The sequence below is a fragment of the Vidua macroura genome, chromosome 3, assembly GCF_024509145.1.
Source record: "Vidua macroura isolate BioBank_ID:100142 chromosome 3, ASM2450914v1, whole genome shotgun sequence".
Lineage (NCBI taxonomy): Eukaryota > Metazoa > Chordata > Aves > Passeriformes > Viduidae > Vidua > Vidua macroura.
The window spans coordinates 317,996-344,467 of record NC_071573.1 but is presented as its reverse complement, the minus strand read 5'-3'; the positions used below and the strand labels follow the sequence as shown (position 1 = coordinate 344,467).

Sequence of the window (26,472 nt, the reverse complement as noted above, 5' to 3'; positions counted from 1 at the left end):
AAGGTGTAAAACAATTAAACCCAGTTGTGCTAGGAATAAGTTTTAAAATACTTTAAACTTAGTTTCTCCTCACAAGGAACTGCAAAGGTCTTTTGTGGCAGAAGTTGCCCTAGAGGAGCTCTGGGTAGTGTCTTGCTGAGATGGCACAGTGCTGGTGGTGTGGCCACTGAACTCACATGAGAACCCTGGTCCTGGGAGGTCACCAGGCCAGGGACTTCTTGCAGAAGGTCACAGCTGGCTGCCAGCCCACACTCATCCCCTTACTCCCATCAGGCATGTGACAGATTTGCCAGGCAGAGGGGAGTAAAATACAAAGCTTCTGTTCCCAGCCACGACACAGAGAGAAGCTACCTGAAGCAGCCAGGTACATATGTCACCATCGGAGAGTGCTGGCTTTCCTGTGCTTGGAAAAGCAGCTCAGAAGTAGATGACCCTGGCCCCCCGTTATGGGCATTTGGATGACAACCTCTGCCTCTGCAAAAAGCTCCTGGTGTAGTTTAATGCATTCAAGAAGTTTGCAACTTCTGGTCCTTTGGGAGAAAAGAGGAAAGCTTCATCCTGGATTGGGTAGAAGAGGATCTCTTCCCCTCTTCCCCCAGGCAGTTCTGCAGACAAAGATAGCTGCTCTGAAGTGGGGCTGATGAATTACCAGCATCTCCAATCCTCATCTTTCCAAGTGGCAGCTGGCTGCCAGCCAGTGCTCTGCGTGTTCATGGATGCTGCTCCTGCCAACTTTTCCCTTTGGGTAGGTGTCTCCGGAGAAGTGTTTGTCTGCACAAGAAAATGGCCATTTAGAGTGTGTTGTGTACCAGCAGAGACTGGGCATCCTGGGTGAGGTCATGGGCCAGGGAACTTTATGAGTGTCTTGTATAATTTTGTCTTCATTCCTCTTTGTCCTTTTGATCTTGTAGTTTTATTTCCAAGTCACGAAGTACAGCTACAAAAAGGAATTAAATTAATGAATGACCTGATTGCTTTAGCCCTTAAGCTAATTTTAAATAATTGAAAAAGTAGCTGGCAAATAACATTCCCTGGAGAGATTAATTCATTATGCAGGTGTTTAATTACAAGGAAGTTTTGAGATAGGAGAGAGACCAACTTGAAGTATTTGAGGAGATGAGGGATCTTTTTTTTGTTTTCAAGAGCATCCTGCACAATAGCAAGTATTGTACATGAATTTTTCTTTATTTATGCCTCACACATTTTGCTAAGCCAGATACAATCCCAGAGAGTTGTCAATATAGTCATACTGCAAGGGTATAAAATATTCTGATGCCAGGAAGGCACCCTCTTCATCCTGCTGTTACTTTTTGTTGCTTTGCAATTGACTTGTTATGTCACAGTTTTATGAGAATGTGAGGGTTGTTTCAGTCCACTGCTACCACTAAGCTGGAAGTGCCTGTAGTATTCACAGATTCACTCAGAGGCCTCTCTGGTGGAGTCATCTGAAGAACAGGGCAATAAATATTCCACAGTAGCTGATCAGGGGTTCAGTCTAAATACTTCAATTTTTTCCCATCTGCAAAGGTAGATTTTCCAGGAAGAATTATATTTCAGGAGAGGAAACAGAAGAAGCATGTTCACCGTCTGAGGGCAGAAACAGGGCACGTTATTTTGCACCTCCCAGTGTATGCCCTGCTAAAAGAGGCATGAGAAAAAAAAGAAAAGACCTTTTTGCAGGTCTGGGAATGGAACATGGTCCCTTCCTTCTGGCCATTCCAATGTCTGTTTCCATTGTCAAGTAAGGCCAAAAGGTTTTGGATGCTTTGTGTTGTGCTGAAGGTCTTCACACACAAGGTGGAGAATGATCTGCTTGGAAGTCTGCTTTGGCAGGGAGAGCAGCACGTTCATCTAGAGCAGTTCATTGGGTGCTGTTTATAGAAGAGACCTTTCTTTCATCTCATGCTGTGGCAGCGCCCTTTAAAAAGCAAGACCAGTGAAAGGAGGTCCCTCTCACTTGACATTCAATGTATGCAGCAGTAAATGGATGAGGATGTTTTTGAGGCTTAAGGTTAATATTTTATCAGTCTGCAACATACACAGAGTTTTTAATATTCTTATCAAAGATTAACATCATGTACCAGAGACTCAGGGCTATATTCTAATCTTGAATATACAGCTTGCTATCTCTCAGCATCTCTTTTGGTGAGGGCTTCTGAATTACTACTTTGTTTGAACGCACAGCAAAGGAAATTGATCACTTCTGATTTCAATCTACACATCTCTTTCAAACAGGCTGCAGAGTATCTCTCTGAAGATTTGAATCTAGTGAGCTAGGCACCCAAAGATGCCTCCCAGACAATGGTAATTCTTCATTGAATTGACTGATTCCCCAGCAGTAGGAGAGAGATCAAGTTTTTTTATGTATTTATTTTTGGACAAGCTACAAGAACCAGCTCAAAAGAAATGGACTAGGATCTACCTGCATCTGTGCAGTTTGCATCTAAAACATTCAAATATACCCATCAAGACATTTTTGTCATGTTGGCAATAAAATTGTTATTCTTGGTAATAAAACCAGTCTGCAATTTTATCTGCTTGGGGTGAAAAAAAAGTCAGCTTTTTCATGTTGGGAAAACCTTCTTCAATGCCAGTTTGGTATTAAATACACTCATTATGGGTTGTGATGAACAAGAAGTTATCCATGGCATTTCCACATGTTGCATTATTGCCATTTCTTGCATTATTTCTAAGTAGCGTGGAAGAGTCAGGGGTGTTCCTGCCAGTCCAAATGTGTTTGCAGGAGGACTCAGCTTCCTCCAAGAGGATGGGCAAGACCAGGGGCAAAAGAAGAGGTATTACAGCATCCTCTGGGAAAGATGGGCTTGGCAGTCTCTGCTTGACCCCATTTTTCATCCTGCTATCATCATGAAGTCCAGGAGAAAGGGTACAATTCTAACCAGACATTACCTGGAATTCCCATTCCCAAGGGTGGCCAGTGGATGTGTCCGTCTGTCCCAGAATTATGAGGTGTATCATCATGAGGGATCTTTACTTACTACTACTGTCTCTACCAAGAGGGGTAGAAATGTAGTGGTGGGAGCAAGAAAGGCAATTTTTCTTCACAGTTCTGTTCAGAGAGCCTTGTCTGGCTTGTATTTGGACCTTTTGTGGCTCATTCATCAGATGGGGAATCTGTAGAAGGAATTGTGGAGAATTCATTTTCCACAGATCCAAAGCAAGTATCTTCTCCCAACATTTTGCTTTGCTCTGACAAGGAGGTGCTGTGAAAGCTGGCAGTGGTCATTGGGCTGATAATGGCAGAGAGCACACTCCAAATCCTCACAGGTGTGATAACCCAGAGGAAGTGGGATTTGCTCCAGAGACATGTGGGACCTTGTACTAATTTAAATAGTAACTCTCCCAGCCTGAGATTTCTGAATTTAATTCAAGACACCACACTAAGTCATTGTTCCAAAAGTGTCCTCATTCCTTGACCTTGTTGCACAGATGGCATTGTTCTGAGCAGGTTTCTACAGGCTGTAACTAATTAAGCAATTAATTAGGAGCCCTGGTTTACACAGAAGTTGTTGTAAAGCAAGAACTTCTGTGACCTCATGGGATCTCATCAAAGTGCTGGTCCCAAGACTGGCCAAATCATCCGTGCTAAAGATTCAGCATGTTCACCCAGTCTCTGTTTGACTGACTTGAGCATCACCTGGGCCTTTCCTGAGGTGTCCTCAGGATGTCACACGTATTTGAAAGATTCACTTTGTTAAATGTGGTGCAGACCACGTTGTCCTGTGACATTCAGTGGCTCTGTCTAGTGTGCTCTCTAGTTGAGAGCACAAATTTCTTGTTTCCCAGCACATTCAGTATCCCCCATTGTCAAGATCCATATTTAAATCCCAAGGGCATTGTCTCTTATTTTTACCATATCTGACTTTGTTCTGTTGAAACTTGAGCAATTTTTCCTCAATCAACCTTGTTCGAAAGCTTCAGATACTGTGATTCTAATTGTGTCAAGTAAGATCATTCTTCCTAGCAATTTGCAACTGAGGATCAATGGTAAAATAGAGAAACACCACCATTTGTAAACTCTGGCAAGGTGACTTTCTATTTCTCCTTTTCACCACATGCACAGCAGAATCATGGAGTCTGTTTTAGGAGAAAAGAGAGGAGAAAAATCAAAAATGGAAAAAGGAGAGACCTGCAGGGAGGGGGCCTGAACCTTGTCCGCGTAACCCTCCCAAATCATAGGGAGTCCTTAAATCAGCTCAACGTGCCTTTGGTGAATCCTGTAAAACTGTGTCACCATGAGTTACGAAGTCGCAAGGAAAATCCTGACTTCTACCGGGAAAAAGAAACAAGCCAAAGACAGCATCTCTGAAGGGCATAAACAGCTGTGCCCAGGGAATCTCACCAGGGCATTTCAGCCAACCCAGAAGGAAAGGATACTCAGTTAAGCAGCCAGAACAAGAACTGCTGCTAAAGGCTGCAGTTAAGTATTTTAGTTGGTGTTTGGATGTTGCTGTGGTGGAGCTATTGCTGATTCGTTTTTAATGATGGAAGTTCTATAAGTGGCTCAAAGACCACATTGTTCTGCTTTGCATATGCAGGAAAAAGCCTCTCACTTTTCTCTTGTGAATTGATTTAAGAGAGAGAGGACATGTATTTAGTAGAAAGCAAATTAAAGGGTTTTTTTTGTTAATGATAAATGGCTGAGGTTAATTTAATTTACTACTAATTTCAAAGAGAGGAAAGAGAACCATGATGTCATGTCTTTTTAACTCCATTCAAATGTTTCATTACCTCTTTTTCTCACTGAAATGACTCATGAAATCATAGACACTGTACATGGCAAGGGCTTTTAAGTCATTCTTTCTTGTCCAACTTTCATCTTGTCCATCTGTCTGTCACCACCGTGTTCTTATTCAGAATGGTAAACAGGGAAACTAGAGACAGACGCAGTGTCCTCTTAAAGAGTAGGGAATACTAAAATATTCTTTACTCATATTTGTACATCACCTGGGTGTCAAAGCAGAGCCCATGAAGTCGATGTGAATGAATTCAATGCCATGTAGCACTAAGTAAGGCTTACATGACTTCTCACAGCTGCTTTGTCACCTGTTGTTTTGCTGATTTCCTTCTACATTTAGTGGGCTACCTTTCAAAGCTAATGGCTTTCATGAATCACTGTGAACAATAAAGCCCTAGAGCATCCCTGATGGGTGACATCTGTGACTGCGGACATCAGGTTGGAGGGTAAAAAATACATCTGCTGGAAATAAAGGTGATCTGCTGGAAATTCAGAGCATGAAAGGCAGGCCTTAGAACAAAAGCTGGTGGAAGAGAAAGAGTCTGTTATTGCATGCTTTTACAGAACCTGGCATCCTCCAACCCTGAAACAGCTGAGAGAAAGGCTGAGGGACACACACCAGTGACTTCTCAGGAGCTGCAGTCACACACGAGCCAGCCGTCCTCTCTGCCTCTCCTTGCACTTCCATTACTGCTGTTGTGACGTCTCTGCTGTGGCTGCTGACTGAAAACCCTGTGTGCTCTGCCTGTCCTAGAGCAGTTCTGTCAGAGCTGGCAGTGTAGCTCTGCATGAGCAAACACCATCACCTACACTGCTGGACAGCTACTTTTTCAACTTGTTTTATGGCACCTGTGTTCTCTAACATTGTGAGAACCCACAGGAAATCGTTATCCTCAGGGCAGCACGTGAAAACCCAATCCATCTCCCATGACATCTGCCTGCTCAGCTCCCAGGAACATTTTCACTGTGGCCTCAGCAGCTTGTGGGCATGGGCTAATCCTTCCCTCTGGAGCACAAGGGACTGGGATTCTGCTGCTCCCCCTCCACATGGATCCCTGACTTTCCTGCTTAGCTGTCTGTGACAGGGACCTCTGGGAGAGCTCTCTGCCTCTGAGCCCCAGCAAGGAAGGATCATTAGCCTGCAGCCTGTCTGCCTGTGGAAAATATCTCTATACCTACCAGCAAAGGATAACCATATCAACACCCAGTTGGACTCCATTAATATGGCTGTCAGGGGGCAAATGTCTCTTGATATGAAATTATGTGCCACTGATCATTTCAGCTGCCAGGGCTGCTCATTAGTTCACAAAACAGTTGTGGGGTTGTTTGTTTGTTTGTTTGTTTGTTTGTTTTTCCCCTAGTGAAACATCTTCAAACAGTATCTTTCACAACCATTGCATCTGCTTCCTTGAGTGTCAGGATGTATGTGGAAGGGGCATTTTTGTACAGTTAGGAGCAGGGATCTCATTTCTGGTGCAAAATCCCAGCTAGGAATAAAGGTCTCGAGGTCTTAAATCCATTTTGTCTTGGCCTCATAAAATTTCTTGAGTAAGTCTCCTTATATTTGGGATATATTGGTCTCGTATTGGGAATCTCCAGTACCCTTGGTCCCTTCCACTAGCTGTGCCCCCTCTTGATTCTTCTCTTATCTCTGCAAACAGAGACATGTCACCAAAAGCAATAATGGCCCCCCCTGGCCTTGACAGGGCTGATGGGGCTGGATCAGCAGGAGGGAATATTACATTGCTTTATATTTGTGATTTATGCAGCCTGCACTGTATGGGTTTACAGCCTATCTGTGCACTCGCTGCTCTGCTGGGAGCTGTAAAGAAGAAAATCATATAATAAAACCCCTTCTGGTCCTGACGTAAAATTCAGCACAATACATCTCTGCCTGTGCCAACTCTTCCTTCTTTCTTTTGCCTGCACTTCTATTGTGTGGCACAGTCATTAAATTCAATGTCTGAAGGGCAGCTAAGGCTCCTCGATGCTGCAGAGCAGAGCAGGAAAAAGGCTGAAGAAGAGCTGAACTGGGAGAAAATCAGGAATGCTCTCCAAGGATGGGAAAGGCAGGAAGTATTTCTATTCTTCTCCACACACTCTTCAGGATTACTAAAACAGTCTCAGTCCAGTGAGATGGGTTTGATTTCAGAAAAACCTTTCTAGAGGTAAAAAGGGTAAAATGCAATATCACTTCACTTGGGCAGTGATGGGCAAAAGGTTTATATGAGCAGCCAGGAATGGTTTTGCAGCATTTATAGACACAGATTAAGATCTCAACAAGCTTTTAATTACTTTTCCTTATGCCTGTTTGCTACACACCAGAACTGATTTATTAACATGCCTCTTCTCTGTGACTAATTTCAGTGGGGAAAAAAAGCATAGTAATTTTTAACTTCACACAGCAGCAATCAATCTCCTCCTTAAATTAGTTTACTGGCTACTTTGATATCTAGTGCATTTGCAGCCTTTTCCCAATGATTTTATTTACAGACCTTGGGTTTGGTGAGTACTGTCCAATCTGTGTCTCCTAGCCAACTTTATTAGAAAATGTAGTGCCAACATTCTTTCAAGGCACAGAGGCAGGTGAGTAGGCCTGACTTTGAGCTACTTTGAAAGGTAGCTCATTTCTTCAAAGAACAGAAAACTGTTGGCAGCAAATACCTGGAGCCTCTTTTCTCCCACCATTAATTTCTCCTTCAACAGGAGAAAAACCAACCAAACAAGCAAACAGCAAAAACCAAAAACACAAACAAACAAACAAACAAACAACCACTCTAATTTTTCAACCTAAAAGGTCTTTCCAGATTTCAAAAATCTTCCTTAGCATCAAATTCCAGTTCTGACATTTCTACGCTTTTTTATGAAGAAATGGGAGAGAGGTGGGACTGATTATTAGAAATCACTTTGCAGCTCTGGAAAACCTGCATTATGAGATAAGAGGTCTCCATTTCCCACAGATGGGTGCATTTAAGGTTCTAGGATTTAATTTTCTACTTAAGGTCTATACTTTGTTTCTGAGTAATGGGACAGATCAAGACTCCTGCCTGGTTCCTTCTGAATTATTCTTGATATCCATGAAACATTGTATGCTTCCTTTGCTTTCAGGTATAATGTCCATTTTGTATGATTTCTCACTTCTTCACGCAGCTTTTGTGTCCTTCAGCTGGTAAAGTCACATGAGATCTCTGTCACAACAATTGTCTTGTGTCTGTGTTCACTTGGTCTGATGTCATGTTTGTAATATTTTGGTGAATTTCCTAGATGGTGACCCTACTGCTTTTTAGGATTGCAGAGATCAAGTCTGCATATTTTTAGACTAATATTTAGTTATTTTCTGCTTTATTTTGTTAACTCCTCTACACTCTGAAAATAATCAGTAGTCTCCACCAGCAGGAAGACTTTTGGGCGTTTGTTAACACTCAGTAAACCTAAAGTGAGTATCTAAGAATAGTTACATTATTAATATAGTTACATTTATCTAAGAATAGTTACAAATTCATTCTAAGAGGTTGTGTTGATACATTTCTGACCACCAAAAAGGTGTTGACAGCTGGTCCAAAAGCAGAATGTTTCCTTTTATTTCCCCTCCCTGCATAAAAAAGAACTTAAACCCAACATACAGAATTGCAACCCTGGTTTTTATTTCTGTTCTTTAGTGGTGGCAGAAGTCCCTGCAGGAGCATCCTGGAGCTTCCTGGCCATAAAGCATCCTGGTGGAGCTGCTTTTGAGCCGCAGCAGAGAATTGGAACCAAAATATTTCCCTTTTCTCAGAACACTTTACGTTCCCCCAAAAAAATTTTCACAGGGAGCTCTCCCATTCTCTCAAATGTCATAATACAGGCAAACAAACGGAAAATGCATGGAGAAAAATGTCCCAGCCAGACTCTGCTGGTTGTTTCTGTAAAGCTCAGGTTCTGCCTTGCAAGTTTACTGGTGAAGAAAGGGCTGTGAAAAATTCCCCCTGGGTTCAGTATTTCTGGGATGCTGGGGCTCTATGTCTATGTCAGCTGACAGCTATTTCCTCCATTGAAACTTATCCACTTAGAACAGGAGCACTTTTAGTCCGTGCTCTGCCAGCAGTCACAGCTATTTTCATCACCCTCTTTTGCCAATTCTGGATCCTGCACATCATTTTGACATCCTCTTCAACCAGATCATGCAAGCAAACAGCTGCTTTCAGAGCACCCCTCTCTGGAAGGTTGCTCCAAACTACAGAAGGCAGATCTGTTTATTAATATTTAAGATCTGTCACTGACTAGGTTCTGCTGGGATCTTCACTGCACAAAGGAATGAACAAAGTAACAAAACAAACAAAGGGGATCTGAGATCTCTAAATTGTTCTTTTTCCATGGCAACCTTCCTTGAAGACTAGAAAGATGTTTAGAGGAAATAGCTTAGTGTACTTTCCCAGCCTTTTTACACTTCCCAGGGTATGTTTCCCACTGATGAAAACTTACTGTCCCTTCCACAGTCCGTTCTTTGATGTTATGCAAGCTCATTTTTCCAGCCTCAGATTTGCTGAGGAACAGCAGTACTGCTAACGGAGCAAGCAGTGGTCTTCAGCCTTTTTGGATCCCAAAAAGTGGTCTCTCCTCCAAGCCTGGCAGCATTAGAGATGAGATTTCCAAGGATTCATAGCAAGACATCTGTCATGAGAATACTCTAGTCAATCCTTACTTCAGTACCAACAAAGTAGCATGAGCACTGGATCTTGTTTCATAAAACAGAACCACAGAAGCAAACTTGTCTGGAGGTGTTCTGTCCTTGGACCACCTCAGGTCTGTCCCACCAAAGTCAGTAATATCTGCCACAAATGAAAAGTCTGTCTTCCCTCCTCTTCCTCAAACTTCTTGCAATTTTTTTTTTTTTGTTGTTTTTTGTTTTTTGTTTTTGTTTTTGTTATCCCGCAAGGATATCTCACTCCTGCTGTCTCTCAGAAGGATCCACAGTGGGGAATTCTATGGGGTTTTTGAGCCACACGTGTCCAGACCTCTTAAAAGAGTTGGTGTGCATTGGTCCTGTCTCCCTCTTTGTCTGCTGTGGGAGGATGTCCTCACCTCTGTGTTCAGGGGAGGAACTTGAGAAAGCCTCTCTATGCTGCTGCACACTAAGGACAGGGACAAACCCCAGTGCAGGTTAGGCTGGTGCTTTACCACATCTGTACCCTCCCACGGCTGCAGCTATGCATCGTCACCAAGTGTCTTAGCTCTTGAGAACTTCATTTCCACCCATTAATGGTGGAATACCAACCACAGGAAGAGCAGGTCACCCAGGCTCGAGTCTCGGGCTGGGGGGACCCAAAGCTGTCCTTGGCCCTGCTGTGTGGCCCGATATCTTGCTTTGCCCTTTAGCTTGCACTCTGAGATGATGGATGCAAAGGGCTGATCGTGTTCTTTGAAGCAAGACCCTGACAAGGCATGAAAGTGTTGCAGTTGTGGAGTGGAAGGTGGGGAGGAAAGGTGCTGCAGGCACTGAGAGGTGCCTCGGATCTGGCTGCTGTTGCTACCTGTGTGTCTTTCTAGCAGGAAAATGTTGCTAAGTTCCCCGTGCAGCCCTGGGAGCGTGTCATTCTCTGTGTGGGTGGGTGTAAAAAAGCTGTTGCAGAAAGTTTCAAAAGAAGCTTAGCAGTGAGAAGAGCTGCAGCTCAGGCCCATTTGCAAAACACGAACGCCACCTCCACTCCACACGGGGATCAGCTGACACTGGCAGGAACAGTGCCACTTCTTCAACTGCTCTTGCCATTTTTTCAGTTCTTCACAGAAATTATTTGGCTCAAAACAGAGGTCAATTAATCAGTATTAAGGCAAGGGCAGGATAACACACTTACCACTGGCCCCTGGTGCTGCAGAGAAAGGCTCAGTGCTGGCATTCTCATGGGTTTGGGAAGGTTGCTGTAGAACAGGGTAAAAGTCAGATCTGACCAAGTTTTCAATGCTTTTCTGAATCAAAGCACCCTTGCCAGCCCACTCTGTGTTGTGAAGACCTTCACGTTCTGTTAAATTTGCCAAGAGGAGATTTTTGAATAAAACACACAAATGACAATAAATTTCAAATTCCACAGAAGTTAAAGGCCACTAAAGATTGCTGCTTGAGTTCTCCAGCTATTTATTCTTGACTCTTCATTGGAGTAGGGTCTCTTACCTTTCTCCTTATCATCCTCTTTCCCCGTCCCAGTGCTCTTTGGCATGTTGCCTAATACTGAGCTGGAGAATGAAGTTTCAATCTGCCCAAGAGGAGAGATGGCACAGAGAAGAGATCAAGCACCACATGCAGCCCACTCTGGAGTCCCACACAGAACTTCAGTGCACACCACTGCCAATCTGTCCTGCTGCCCAGGGCTGCCAAAATCACCAGCAGTTGTGGCTGTTCCACACCACCTCCCAGGGATGTCAGGAGGCCTTCTGGCATCAAAACTTCCCCTTTCCTGGAACTCCCCTCCTTCCCCATCATCCCAGATGTCTCCGGACATTTGAAGGCCCTCTTTCTGGCTGGTGCTTGCCTGTGGGACATGTTTGCTGACATTCCCTGAAAGGGTATCATCAAGTGGATACTTTTTTTCAGCCCCCAGCATGCAGGCACCACAGAGCGCATCTTAAATCTGTCTGAGCAGCAGGTTGGAAATGTCACTGAGACATTTGCTGAGGGAGTCAGGGACAGAGCCCTGCAGGACCGCTGCCATGAGGAGTGGTGGAGCTGTGCCTCGGGAGGGTGATTTCCTATCTCTGCACATTGTACTTATGATGCTGCTGTTGTCACAATAACCAAGAAATCACTCAGAATGAGCAGAAATAGCTACTTTTGCAACAAGGAAATATCTCCTCCAGCAGCAGACAGATTTTCTGTAGAGGGAGATAGAAATGTAATTACAAGTGCAATATATCTTTACCTTAGAGTGTTTTTGGGGTTGGCATCTTTGCTGCTGTGAGAACCTCCTCTCTGAACTGAAGGGCAACAGAGGACCTCAAAGAGCCACACTGTAATAACATTTGTATCTTGTTCCAAGAAGTGCTGGGGCCTTCTGCTATTTTCCAGTGGAAGAGAGAAGTGTGGACAGTTGTCTTCATGTCACTAAGATGCTCTTGATAACATCTGTGTCTCTTTTACTGCCACCAGCACTTGTCCAGGAAAAGGGTCCCTATTTTCCTAGGAGTTCTACAAATCAAAGACCTTAGAAATATTAAGAAAAATGCTTCAGCCCATCCCTGAGGACTTACAGTTTAAAAAAAAGTGAGACACAGAGAAGGAGAAGGCAACAATAAGAAAGTACTGGTCACCAAGGCAGGCAGTGGTTTTAGGCCTCTGGCAGAGTAGCTGCCATGAAGTCGTTAAGCACTGAGCAAATAAATAAAACTGTTCTTTATTAATATTTCAGTGGAAAATTTTCAGAGAGGATGTATTTCAGTCATGAAACATGTATTAGCCCAGTGAGGCAGAGACATGACAGGGAAAGACAGACGGAAGGGGAAGGAGAAGTGAACAAGCAAACTCTGAAATAATTAATCATCAAATCCTTTTCCACTTGCATGACTTCCTGCTGGAATCCTCCGATGGATGAATGCAACAGTTACATCAGAACAGGATAGGTTTTGGGCCTCATTGAGTAACTCTTCTTTTGTAGCTCCACATCTGCACTGTGGAAGGTTAAGCATCCACACTGTTTATATCTTTGCATCCAGACTCTCACCTTGCTCCACTGCTGCCACCTGTGGATGGGCTCCACCATATTCCATAGCCTTTTGTGTAAAACTGCAACTGAGTGAATCAGACAGGTCTGTTTATCTCCACAAGAGGTAAGAATCACTCTGAACAACTTCTGAGAAATTGGTCCCCAGAGGCAGAGCAGATCTTCCTCCACTACTCTGCTCTTACTTAGGAACCCACACAGGAGGCGGATTTTAAAAGCAGCTTAGCACTGACTGCCCCTTCCATCTGTTCCCGGCTAGCTGAGGTCTTGGGAAAACCCTGGCAACAAGCAAACCCAAGATATGTATCCTGTGAGCTGTCAGATCCTAAGGCACAGTGGTTCCTTGCCTTCCCCAGGCTGAGCTGAAGCCCATGACTCATGCACTCTCAGTGTCTCAGCTGAGAGATGGACATTTTTGCTGTGGCAGTGTGGCATGTGATCACTGCCAGGAAAAGTGACATCCTGTATTTAACAAGGAAGGAGAGTCTTCAGCTGGGTTTTGCAGGAAAAACAAAAGCAAACTTGAAGCACTCCTCCTCCTGCCTGTATGTGACAGAGTGATCTTGGACATGAGACAGCCCAAATAAAGGGACTTACTGACGTGTGGAAGGATATTTCCTTTCTAGATGCTGCCATCCTGCCAGATGCCCAGGGTAGTACACCCTGCTCCCCATACCTTAAAAGAAAGGGACAGGATAACACCAAACAAAGTCCTTTCACTATGAGGATGAGGCCTGCACTGATTCCTGAGCTTTGCATTTGACAGGATGAGTCCTCTGCTCAGCCAGGGTGTCCTGCAGAGGCTTTTATCCCTCTTCACACAGCGCACCATATGGATGGGCTGCTCCTGCAGGGAATGTGTTTGTGCATTCCTGCTTCACCCTAGCCATCCTCTCTGTGCAGGATGTGCAGGCAGGACACAGACAAACAGCCCTGCACACAGGGAGCTGCAGCAGCTGCTGCTCAGGCTTGACCCACCTGCTGCTAGACAAGCCAACAGGCTGGAGAGCAGAGCTCTTCATTCCTGTTATTCATTTCTTTTGGCATAAACAGCCAGGCCAATTAAATCACAGATGAGGAGACAATTCCTATATGTATGCAAAATAATGAGAGGGAAAGAGAAAATAAGCAGACTTCATGGTTTTGTTTGTATACACTGGAATAATTTTATATTAAAAAATTTGAACAGGTTGTTAATGACTACTGAAAACATGAAGAAAGATCCTTGTTAGCAATCTCTGCCCTCCCTGTTGGGCAATGAGGACTTATGTTTGTGTGCTAATGGGTTTCCACTGAGGAAAACCCCTGCTCCTGTGGAGCAGTTTGTTAAAGGGAGAAGAGACCTCGGGGATGGCCTCTTTCTTCCACCAGCAATGATCAAAGCAGCAAATATCCTGACTTGGGGCCCTGGAAAACAAGAATGAAGTGCCAACGTAGGAAGTGCTGCAGCACTGATTCATCCTACTCCTTTCTCTTAGTAGAGTAACAGGAGATTCAGGGAGCAAGGCTGCATGGAGAAAACAATATCATGAGGTGGGTACAGCAGGCATTGCTTAGATGCTGGACAAAAAGAGCACCAGAGTCAGAGAATCCTTGGAGATCTATGCCTCAAGGCAGTTTGCTTTCTTCCTAAGGTCAAGAATAGAAGCTGACTCAGGCATGATGGAGGCACATTAGAAGGAAGTTCATGAAATTGTGGAACTTAAACCAGCAGCTCTGTGCTACAAGACCTGCAGGGCTCCCTCATTTACTGATTTTGTTATTGCCCTGCAGTTAGGGGGTCTCTTTGCTCTCTCTGTGATGCAGGCAAACAAACTATTGAGAGGAGCTGTTCTTTGTACTCGGGCAGGTGACTCACTCTTCAACAGCATTGTTTCTGGAGAACTGCCCTGATTTATCACCAGCTTTCTGCCCTGCTGACTGTGCAGTGGAAGGATGAGCAAAGCCTTCCTGGCTGCCTCTTGGTGCTACTGGGCTCCTTGCAGCTGCACACCTGACTGTCTTCTGCACCTACAACTCAGTTCTTCTGTGGGGGAAGAGATAAATCTCCTTGAATGACACCCACAGTGGTGCAAACCCTGCCCATTGAAACCCAGCAGCGCCTGTCAGTGCTGCAGTTGTAGGAAGGAGGGCTTTTGTTTACAAGAGATTAGGGGCTGATATCTGCTGGCATGACAGCTCTGGGATGTGTTTCTGCTGGAGAACATGGAGTTCTTGTCTTGCAGTTGCTGAGTCATAGAAAAGGCAGAGCAGTAATTTCAGGGTGCTGACAGCTTAACACAGGGTTAGACCTTCCATTTCCATGCCAACGGCAGTGGTGACGCATGGCAGTTAATTGCTCCAGGTCAGCTGGTGAAATTTTCCCGTTGTGAGAAATGGGATCTTGTTGAGCCTTCCTGTGCTGAGCAGGGAGCTGAACCAGAGGCTCCAGAACACGTGCTCCAGTTTCTGCAGCCAGTGCTGCTGGCACTGGTAGGTGCTAATGGATGTCTGGGTATGGTGCCTGTCTTATGGAACATTTTTTTCTCCTAATTCTTTCTTTCCTGATCCAAGGATGATTTTGGAGACTAGGTAGGAAGGATGCCAGACATTTTCCTTGTACTGCAGTGATCACAGTAAGTAATGCAATTACCAGGTCTCCCCCACAGAATGAGCATCCCGAACAGGAATAATTTCCTTAGTGTCTCCCTTCTTAGCTCTGTGTTTTCCAAAGTCCATTCTCAAGTCTGCAGTCAGCAGCAGAGACAAAATATCCCCTAGGTCCAGAACGTCTCTTCCCAGCAGTTTATTCTCTTAAACCTCCCAGCCTCACAGTAGGATCACATTTACGTAGAAGAAACATGTGTTGACTACTGAAAAGCAATTAAAAACCGAATGCTTAAACACTCAAATAGGAATTTATGCACCAGATTTTTGTTGATTTGTTAAGACTTTGTGTGTGTGTCTACAAATATAGCATTTCAGAAAAGAGTTTATTTGAGAAATTTATTGTATCAAAAGGTGTCCTAAAATATTTTGGAAATATTTTATCATACCATATCAATACATTTTCAAGCAAAACAAAATTAACACTTTTTTTTCAATTAGAAAGAAACTTTTCATCTGAAAATTTTATAAACACACAGGAAAGCTCAGAAGCAGTACAAATAGTTCAAAATTATGTATAGAAACTTCTAAAATTAATTTCCATAATTAAAATTAATTTTGATGGTATACGTTTCTGTTCAACATAATTTTTTACAGTGTTTTCTGCTCTTGGTCAGAAAGAAATGAAAATTTTCATCAGTTCCTTGCCTTTATCTCTGATTAATCTTCAATAGAGTTAGACTTTAAAAAAATTATTAGATCTCCCTCTTTTTCTTTTCTTCTCCTCTAGAACTTTTAAAACTTTCCTTCTGTGTTTTTCTCTTCTGGAATGTCACAGTAGTATTTTTAATGCAATTAAATTAATTGACAAAATCCAGACATTTTGTTTTATATGGGAAGGAAATGTTAATCATTTTAATCAGAAGAGAAAGATAACACATTAGATTTTTGAAATTAAAAAAACCCAACCACTTAAGTGTCTGCAAGACAGACAGTTTTGTCCAGGGTTTTTTTTCTGTCGCTGCTCAGAAGGAATCCCAGAGCTCTGAGACACCTGGAACATGGATTTCCAGACACTCAGCTGTGTTTGCTGCTGTTGTCTGGCTGGGAGCCAAAGTTAGGAGGCAGGAAAATGCTGAGAGTAGGCAGGTGCTGCTCCTGTTAGGGAATGGCTGTGGATATGAACAGAAGGAACTGAAGCTCCTGCAGTCCTACTTTTTTTGTAGACTGGGCTTTGTGGTGCCAAGCTTGGTGCTTCCTACTTGCCCTGGGGACTTCAGACCACCAGCAGTTTTCTGAATTTAGGGCTCCCTGCTATTTGTCTCCTCTCTATCATCATCAACCTTCAGTGTTTCCTGCTGTGTCAAATGCATCCTTCTAACACCAGATCCAGAGTAACTGAGTCACTTTTTTCTTGACACACATTAGTAAGGCTCCTTGCATCTTTTCAAAACCAAGGTCTTTCTCTGCATGGAAAAAGAGCCTTGTTCATACCCTGTAAAGTGATGTATTGCAGAACTGGCTGATATAAAAAGCTCAGTGCAAACTGATTTGCATCTTAAAGCAATACAATTAAACCAGCAAATATTCTGTGTAGACACTTTCTGTATCCTAGTGACCCTGTTATTTAGTTAGATTTCTCTCTAATTGATGTTAAAATAGAAATTTAGTGGAATCCGGATATGTTGCCGAAGCCTGAGTTTGCTGAAGCCTCCACCTTTCCTTGCAGGATTTTTCCACTGAGAAGTGTGTAAAAGACACAGATCTATCTCTAGAGGATCTTGTAAGCTCAGAAACAATGTGATTTTGAGTCCCATTTGGTAGCGACTTCGAAAAAACATTAATTATTCCATTGTATCCAAAGGAGAATTTGGTCTCAGACCTTTGGAGAAAGTTTCCAGCTTTTCCTGGTGTTGTGATCCAGTGGGTGAGAGACGTTCCTGCTTGAATTAATGTGCCACATGCCACATTAATACTACATGCCAAAGTCAAGAATACAGATTTTAATTAATAGTAAATGTGAGGTACAGAGATATAGAGACATAGAAAAGATGAAGGGGTGAGAGAGATCAAGCAAAAGGTAATCACCACCTGTGGATCCAGAAGCATCCTGCTGGTCTTTCTTCACCCTTCTTGGTCGGGGGGGAGGCCCCAGAGAGTTGTTTTTCTGGGGATTCCACCTTTGTACAGTCCAAGTTCTGTGTATCCACTACACACAAATGATGCTATTCCCATCATTTAAGGTGATATGTGTATCAGCAATTGCTTCCTTTCTGACATCATGCCACAGGGGGAAGCTTTGTCCCAGTCAGACACACCCTCAGGCCTGGAATTAGCACTTTTCTGTGACAAATTTCTGCCGCCCGTGCTTATTTCAAGTTGACATAAGACTTGTCTTATGGCAAGTTCCTTCCATGGCCTTGACAGTGTTGGGGGTCAGGGAACTGTGTTATGTCCTTGCACCTGGCCACAGGGAAATTGAAGGCAGCCTGCTAATGTTAATTCAGACAGGAGTCCAAGTGGGATGTATCCCTGCTGAAGTTGTTTGCCTGGCAAGAGTGCTGCAGGATCATCAGGCTCTTAATTAGCTGGTGTTCTCTCCAGTTATAAAGCAAACTGACTAAACATTCTGGCCTAGTGAAGAGATGGTTAAAACACGCACAGCCTGTGGCTCTCCTTGCCCTTAGAATTTTTTTCTGATGGATGAAAAGTGCTGGGAACCCAAGAAAAACTTTACGTCAGTTTTTTTTTTTTTTTGGTCAGGCATTTTTTCTCATATCCCACTCAACACAATCCATGGAATGTGGTTATTGTTCCCTGGTCATGAAGCTCCTTGTGCCTGACTGCTAAAGCCAGTTGCATCATTTGTGCTGGTCTCCAGGAGAGAGGGAGAAAAGAGGATTCAGTTTTAAAGAAAACAAAAATGTAATGCAATAAAAAAAAAAAATTGGGGTTTTTTCCACCATTGTTGGGGTTTTTTGTGGACTTTGAGAAAGTAGAGGAATGGAAAGGGGGGAAGGGCTTTCCTATGAAAGAGATAATCTGAATCATTTAATCTTTGGTGACTCTTTTGAAAAGCTGAGTTCACACAAGGTAAACAGAAAGGAAGAGGAATAAGTTACCTCACATTCACTGTCAGGCACTGCAGAGTCCACAATGCCTGATAACTTCTTACCCTTATAGTTGACATATCAAATTACAAAATGTTTCTCAGGAAATAGCTCGGGATGGATCACCTTCCCAGAAAAATGAAACTACATCAGTGAGGATCAGAGGAACTGCAGACTTTGCAGGCTGGTCTGGCAAATGGTACTCCCAGGAGCAGCCCTCCAGGGACAATTCCATATAACTGGTGTGGAACTCACCACTTGTGCTGGGAAAAACAAACTTTCCTAAGGAAACCAGGTTCTGTCAATAACAGTTCAGAAAGTGCTGTTCTGAAAGTGTTCAACACATGAAATTGGGAGTAGATAAATGGTGTGACACAGATTACAGATAGGGAAATCATGGGTGGTTGTAATACCAAAATAAATAGCTGGGAAAGGTACTGTGATCAACAAATGAGTGAACCTCACTTCCAGAGTTCTTAGTCTTATCTCAAAAATCATTAATATGCTAGGGGACTTTATCATTCCCAGAGGTTTAGTTTCAGCTCTGGAGGGACACCTGTGGGTGAGGAAACTGATGAACTAATTGTCTGATGAAATCTCTTCATGACAGGAGGAGAAACCACCCCAGAGACTGTTTTAAAGCTGTGCCTGTTGCCTTTCCTTTGTTCTTCCCCAAAATGTGGTTCAAGGTGCCCAAGGCAGAAACTCCCATCATTCTTGCCTGTTCCAAGGGTGGGAGGTGAGGATTGAGGACTGAGATCTTCTCTGGCAGCACTGAGCAGCATCCTCCACCCTTTCCCATGCTGTGTGACTCATGCTGGAGGGAAGAGACAATGTTATGAATGACATCACAAATGAGGAAGAGGACCAGAGACAGATAGAAGCAACCACAGGGGGAAAAAAAAAATATATATATATATAAAAAAATATATATATATTAAAAAACCCAAACAAACAAAAACAAACAAACAAACAAACAAAACACACAAAAAACCAAACAAAACAAAAACAAAACAAAAAACCCAAAACCAAACCAAACCAGAGAAAAAAAACCAAAAAACCCTCAACCCCCAAAAAACCCCACAGGGCTGGTTCCCTCTCATTTGGTACTGGGGACATACTGCAGGGAGGAGCAGTAGGTTTGGATTGGGACAAAGAGAATCAGCTCTCTACACCAACCTTACATAACAATTTAGAGGTACAAAGATGAATGCAGCTTTCCCCAGAACTTCCCTCTAGCAGGGCCTTCAGCAGGGCCCTAACAAAATCATCACAGGATTCTAAAAGCCCTGCCTTTCTTTGTGAAACAGAGAGGAGACTTTCCCCAGACATATTTGTGTATAGGTAGTTTGTGAATAACACCTTGTGAAACTTTGTACAACAGCAAGACTTGTAAACCTCTGAATTTGTATGTATAAACTGGGCTTCCCACCTGTCATCTTTTCCAAATTTTCTTCTCTTTCATCACAAAACATCTGCTTGAGGGGTAGAAGCAAAGTGGAAGGGAAAAATCATCTTCTTTACCATAAATATCTAAATTCCTGTATATGCCAGGAAAAGAGAACTGCCTTTGTATCTCAGGCTGAGGTCTCATTCTCTCCAGTGCAATCAAATGAACAGCTGTTGCTGTGGAGCTTGTCTAAAAACATCTCTCTGCGTTCTGCTCACTCAGGTCTTTTATGCCTGCTGTTCCCAACATTTGTAGTTTTATCTTTACTCAGAGACACAATCAAATCCCACAGGCAACACCAGCCAGGGGCTGAATCATGTCTTTGCCTATGCCATATTTTTAAATTCCAGTAGAATACTTTGATACCAAAATGGACCAATGGCTGAAATACAGATTTTATAAAAGTTGAACATGAAAAAGAGACAGGCTCATGCTGGTCTTCATTTACACCCTCATCCTCCCCATTCACACTCTATTCTCTTGAACCTTTCATGGATTTCCAGAGATAAATGTTGTTCACAGTGTATCTCCTTCTACCAACTCAGCATCATTTAATTTGGTGGCAGTAAAAGTACCATTTCTCAGGCTACTGCTTTTCACCTGCCACTTCACTGTTCAGGAGCTTGGCAGGAAATTGTAAAGGCTGGAAGTTAACATGGTATTGCAGGGAAAAGAAGGAGGTGCTCACAATGCAGGAAATGCCACTTGAAAGGCTGGATGAAGAAAGGTCAGATTAAACTACAGAAGGACTTAAACTGTTTAGATCTGTTTGGAAGTACCTGCACTTCAGGTGACTCCTGCTCCCCATTGTTTCCTCAATAAGTTCCAGATGGAGAAGGTCTGTTTGAGACTCATGTCCATTCCCCAGACCATTCTTCCAGCTGAAATTACAGAAACTTCTGGAAGAGCTCTTTGCCACCACATGCTGAACATTCCATTATACAGCAGGTAGAATGGAATTTTCAGATGCCTGGCAGAGCAAAAAACAATTTGTCCTTTATTTAGTTCATTGTCCTTTATTTAGTTCATAATTTCTGCTTGTGGAGCTGTTTGGTTGGACTGCATAGACCCTTTGATGCTCTCCTCAGGACTGAAAACCATCCTGCCATGTCCCAATCCCTGTGCCTAGTGTCTGTCAGCCCCATGTTTTCCCCAGCTGACTGGCACCTCCCGCTGGCATTGTCAAGGTCCAGAGCCAGATCCTGAATTCACTCTTTATCCATCCATGTCCTTAGCAAAGACACTGGAGTCTTTTTCTCACCATCAGTGGAAATAAGTGGTGTAAGCCCGAAGATGGAATTACTGCCCAAAAATTGGAGATCTGCAGAAGTACAAGTTTAGGCAAGTTAAAAAGAGGAGACAAAGTGTTTGACTAGAAGAAAGATAGAAGATACAGGAGCAGAAGCATAATCTGTATACTTCTCATTCTGTGCCCTTTTTTTTTTTTTTTTTTTTTTTTTTTTTTTTTTTTTTTTTTTGCATGCCACTTGAAGAAGTAAAACTCAGAATCTGCCTAGTGGCTGCATGGAGCCTGTGCATCCCTGGACTTTCTGGCTCTTTGTTCCCATGAAGTCAAAAGAAATCCTTTCACCACCTGACCAAAGGGGTCAGGATAATCTCTTCTCCTCCTGCATGGAGCCACTCCTGCTCTCCAGCCTCGGGGAGATGAGGCAGATTAATAATTGTGATCAGCGTGTTTCTTGTTTCCAGATACTGCGTACCAGAAGGTATTTTGAGAGTATGATATATGAGTCACTGTGGGATGAAGCAGAATGTTTTAGCCTTGCAGCTTGGAGGTACATTATTCATCTTCTCTTGGCCTGTAAAACCTGCAGCCCAGAGACACCCTGACTCTGGTCTGCAGAAGCTCAACTTGAACCTCCAGGGAAGTTCCTTGAAAGTGTTTCTTAAAAAGACATTCATTATTTTAGTTAAACAAAAGAAGATAATACTTCCAGATCTCCTTACCCCTTCTTCCCCCACCCCTCCTCACTTTTCTGGCTTACTTCCAAAGCCTCTAAAGAGAAGATTGATTAGTGGCTGGTATGTGCAAAAATCCCTGTTTCAGCCTTGTAGCACCCAACCTTTATCACAGCCTGTGCCCCCTGCTCCTATCCAAAGGCTGCATTAGATTGTTGTATCCATCATCTGGCTGCCAGCCACAGCCTTGCCAGGGAAGGGAAGAAGTGAGTGGACAGAAGTACTATAAAACTCCACAGATAGCACAATTTTGTTCAGAAAGAACACTAATTTTTGCAGCGACTTTCAAGCATGTTAGAAAAGGTTAAGACACCTGGTGTAGCTTGTTGCGTCTGTAGTGAATTAAACTCTTGTTGGTAGAGCACTTGAGTCTTCATTCTTGTACCAGTCCTGGCTACACTGTTCTCTGAAACAGATGTTTCTGAAAGAGCCATGGAAAAGCTGGTGTATCTGGGTGTGATTTGGCTGTCTGATCTACACAAGACATTTCTTGACCTCATGGATTTTGCCAAAGCACAGACATCTCTTATGGAAAACTCAGCAGGATGTAATTTCTTTGTGTCAGGTATGAAATGGGACAGTTGGATTTGTCCCAAAACCAAGGGACTTTCTCAAAGTGATCAAAAACACCAAAGAGCTGATCCCTGTAGGAAAAAAAAAAAAAAAAAAAAAAAAGAAGAAAATCAAGAAAAACGGTTCATTATTTGATAGACACTAAACTATTACTTTTGGCCTTAGTTGCATTTTGTTTGGTAAGTATTTTCAGATCCTTTTAGCTTAAACCTGCAGAAATGCTGTAATTTTCATATAATGACGTTGAGTAGTAATGTGAGGGTTTTGCTAATTAGGAAACAGCGTCAAAGAATTTTCTTATTACTAAGCAAATTCTTTTAGATTACTCTTTCACAGATGAAAGCTGGTTTCTGTGTGGTTGGTTTCTCCATCTCAGTGTAAATCTTTTTTTACCGGAATAAAGGAGAACTATAAGATTGTCCTTCTCATATGCCCTTACCAATGCAGTCTACAGCTAAAATTCCATATAGAGGGGATTTAATTTTCCTAAATTACAAAATATGCATTAAGTTAAGAGGAAAAAATGCACTCAGATTAGGTAATTTGTTGGAAACTAGAATTTCAGTGAAGACGCAGGTGTGCTCCCTAAGCAAAATCACTCTTTATCATAATGTCTGGAGTTGCATAATTCAAAAACTTCATGGCAGCACATGACTAATACAAGATATCTGGTTTTGGCTGGGTGAACATTTTAACAAGAAACTGGATTTTCACCATATATCCAATCCTTTCACAAAGGTCAGGGCTGTCCTCAAAGAGTTCACCAAGGAAAAAAAAAACCTGTTCTTTTTGAGCAGGGTTGTTGCTACACTGAAGATCTTATCAGGAGAAAGTCTACTAGTATTTGAAAAATCAGCCTTCTGAATCCTTTTGGGTCTTTCAACTCATTAATTTTGGTAAATCCAACCTCTTCTATTGAAGCAATCAAGATATACTGTCAAGTTTTCAGATTATTTGACATTTTAACTAATGGTTTCTTTTGCCTTTGACTTCCTATGTATTTTTAGGTGAAGAAATGCTGGTTTAAAACTTTATAAAGTTTCATTTAAAAGAGGTCAACCCAAATGTTGCAGATTTTCCCATTACATAAAGTGACATTTCAGAAATGCCAGTTTGAAAATGTTCTATCATTTTTAAACTTTCCCTTCATTTTGGGGGGTCAAACCTCGGTTTATCCAAAAGTCCTGTTATGTTCATTGCTGGGCATTTACCTCAGCCCAACTTCAGTAAACAGGAACCTTCCAGATCCAGACTGGTTCTGTGGTGGGCAGCAGGTGTACGAGGAAAGTCTCTGAGGGGAGCTGAAAGACCAGCTCTTTCTAAAGCTTTCTCTGCTTTCCTTGCCAACACTTTTAAGATACCCTAACATGATCCCAAAAGGCCCTGGCATTTTTTTAAGTAATCTTCTTTTGAGTGTTTGGTGGTTCCAAACAAGGAGATCATGAAATCTTTGGTTACCCTGCTGGGAGGCTTTGCAGAGTGAGTAGGATGCCTTCCCCACCTAAACCAAAGAACATGACAGCAGGTGTGTAAACCTGTGATATTTCTATCTTGCTGTTTTGAAACAGCTCCCTCCAGCCTGCAGCCTCACCTGTGTTGTTTGGTATTGTTTCTGCCTGAAATATTCATAAAGCATTATGCTTAAAAAATTAGGTTGATGAATGAGAAGAGACAGTTCTCCTCATAAAGTCATTGACAGAAAGGCCGAAGAGTTTTGGGGTTTTTTTTGTGTATGGAAGCTTTTCATTTGACTGCTGCAAATTGGTCTGAGTAGCAAAAACTTAAAATAAAAAACCCAAACAAACAAAAAAAAAGCAGACAAAAAAAAAAAAAAAAAAAAAAAAAAAAAAAAAACAACAACAAAGACAAAAATAGAGTAGTAGATGGCTCTGAAGAAGAAAGTGTCCCAGCACATTGATCATCTGTGGAGATATACAATTAAAGTGTTGAGGATTCCTCACTCTAATGAGGGAACAAAGACTGTCTCAGAACTTAAGGAGCTCATTTCCTTATACAAGACCTGTCTTGTAGCTCACAGATCTCTTATTGCCTGCCAGGTGTCCCTGCTTGATACCACACCATGGTCTATAAAAATGACACCCTCCTTTGAGATGCTGCTGCTTCTATCACCATCTCAATTGTGCAAACTACCTCATTTGACTAAAAATGTCTGATTGCTTGTTGCTGCTGACCAGTTTAACCTGTTACATCCCAGGATCCTGTTTCAGCCAAGAAATTAGAGTCACACCTTTATTTCCAGGTAAAACAAATAAATAGATGGCATTGTTGTATCTCTTGCAGACAAACAAAGCAGTAGCCAAGGGGGATTTCCACCACGCAAGCTCCAGCTCACGGCGAGCTCTCTTCCTGGCTGTGCTGTCCATCACAATCGGAACTGGCATCTACGTCGGGGTAGCTGTGGCTCTTATTGCCTACCTGTCAAAAAACAACCATCTATGAGCCTCAGGAATGGGGGAAGAACCAGCCAACCCGGTTCCTGCACTGCAGAAGTCCCCAGCACATCAGACTGCGTGGTTTTCCAAAAAGAGACAAACACTTTCTGGGGGCAGGTACAGGATGAGATGGGCTTGTGCAATGCTGTAGGGTGGGAAGCTGGAGGGGCTGGGGGAAGTTCCACCATTTGTGATGCACAAGTCTTGCTTATCTTCATCAACCCCTGTACAAAAAAGGGAAAGTAAGAGCAAAAGAGAGACAAAGAATGAAAAGAAGAAAAAATAAACAGAAGGAAAATGGGGGAAGTGTGGAGAAGGGTGTTTTGCCTTTGCCTTCTTTTCAATATGGTGTTTACAAGCATCTGGCAAACTGAGCTGTTCTCTTAATACCTTCTTGGTCACCTGAACTTTGCAGCCAGCATGAGCTTGTGCTTAATTTGCTTGTTAAGCACAGCACAGAGATTTGGGAAAGCCTGGACAGCAACTGGTTCTCTGAAAGACCAATATAAAAACAAGAGGAAAAGCATGGCTTGTTTTGTCTTTTGAATGCAGGACTCATTTGCTTAAGAGTGAATCAGACACCTCAGTGTAGAGTGGTATTGCCTACTCTTCTTGTTGGGGGTATGTTTCTATGGAAGGAGAAAAGGAAATTAAAAACATTTTTACTTCCTTTCCTTGTTTTTGGATTAAGGTGTGTCCCACAGGCCCACTCAGTGAAGAACAGCTGGGGTTACTCAACTGCATGACTCAGCTCTGCAGACAGAGTACAATTTTGAAGTAACGTGAGACCCATTGTAAAATTAATTCCTCCATTCAGTCACATTGTGATAACAGCACTTTACTGTGGCATTATTGCTCATCTGGGCTGCTCCGCCTTGCCGTGGAGACCTGCACAGCAGTCAGTGCAAGAAACCTGGGGAAAAATGCAAACTGAAATACTAATAAGTTTTTAATTTTAAAAAATCATGGTAAAGCATGGGAATTAACCAGAGAAAGGAATGCTTCATACATTTCTGGGGTCCTGCTCATACACAGACCAGTGAATACCACTCAGATCAGAAGCTCAGAGCTCAGCTGTGCATCAGGGACACGGCATAGCCATGGAGAGACAAGTATGTTCCCCAATAAGCAGAGCAGTGGTAAATTGCAGGGGAATTGAGCCTTGTCCTTCCTTCACTGACTGAAATGATGCATTTATTTTCTTCTTTACTTGCTCCCAAGATTCAACTGTTTTTTGTCTTACAAATTTCCCTGCACTCAAGTATTTTTTTGTCTAACCATTTTGTCCCACCCCAGGGTGTAACAGTGTAGACATATATATGTAGCTACATATATATATACAGACAGAGAGGGAAAAAGCAATCAAATCAATGACCATTTTATTATTCAACTGCCTCGTGTTTTACAAACATGGTTTCTTTGAACAAGGATGTCATCAAAGATGTTTTCCTCCAAGTCTGTATTGTGTGTCATCTTTGCTCTGGGACAGTTTTTTTTTCCTCTTGTTTTAGGTTTCCATTATTTTGGTTTGAATTTGACTTCTTTTGTTTTGCGGGGGCGGGGAGAACAAACACATGCAATCCTATTTTTCTGGTAGCTATACGGTTTATTAAAACACATGGCATACAGCTACTGGTGCTTTGTGTGACACTTTTTTTGGGGTGGATGTGAAGCTTTAGACTGAGTGAAACTTAGCCTAGGACACCTGGTCCAGCTACCTTGAGAGGTGCTTGTATGGACCATCTCATGCTGTCCCTGGACCCAAAAGCCTGTTGTAGTCACTGACAGGTTTTTTGGCATTGAATTCACAGAACCATAGAATGATTTCAGTGGGATGGGAGCTTAAAAATCATTTAGATCTAACCCCCCTGCC

The 26,472-nt window shown here is 42.7% G+C and overlaps 1 protein-coding gene across 1 annotated transcript in view; it reads left to right on the top strand.

Annotated features, from left to right (window-relative positions):
- SYNDIG1 (synapse differentiation inducing 1) overlaps nt 1-26,220 on the top strand; it is a 48,921-nt gene extending 22,701 nt beyond the window's left edge. Inside the window, exon 4 of the mRNA XM_053972885.1 lies at nt 24,448-26,220. Within this exon, the coding sequence (XP_053828860.1) occupies nt 24,448-24,606 (159 nt within the window). The 3' untranslated portion in view covers nt 24,607-26,220. The remainder of the gene's footprint in view (nt 1-24,447) is intronic.
- The last annotated feature ends 252 nt before the right edge of the window (nt 26,221-26,472 follow it).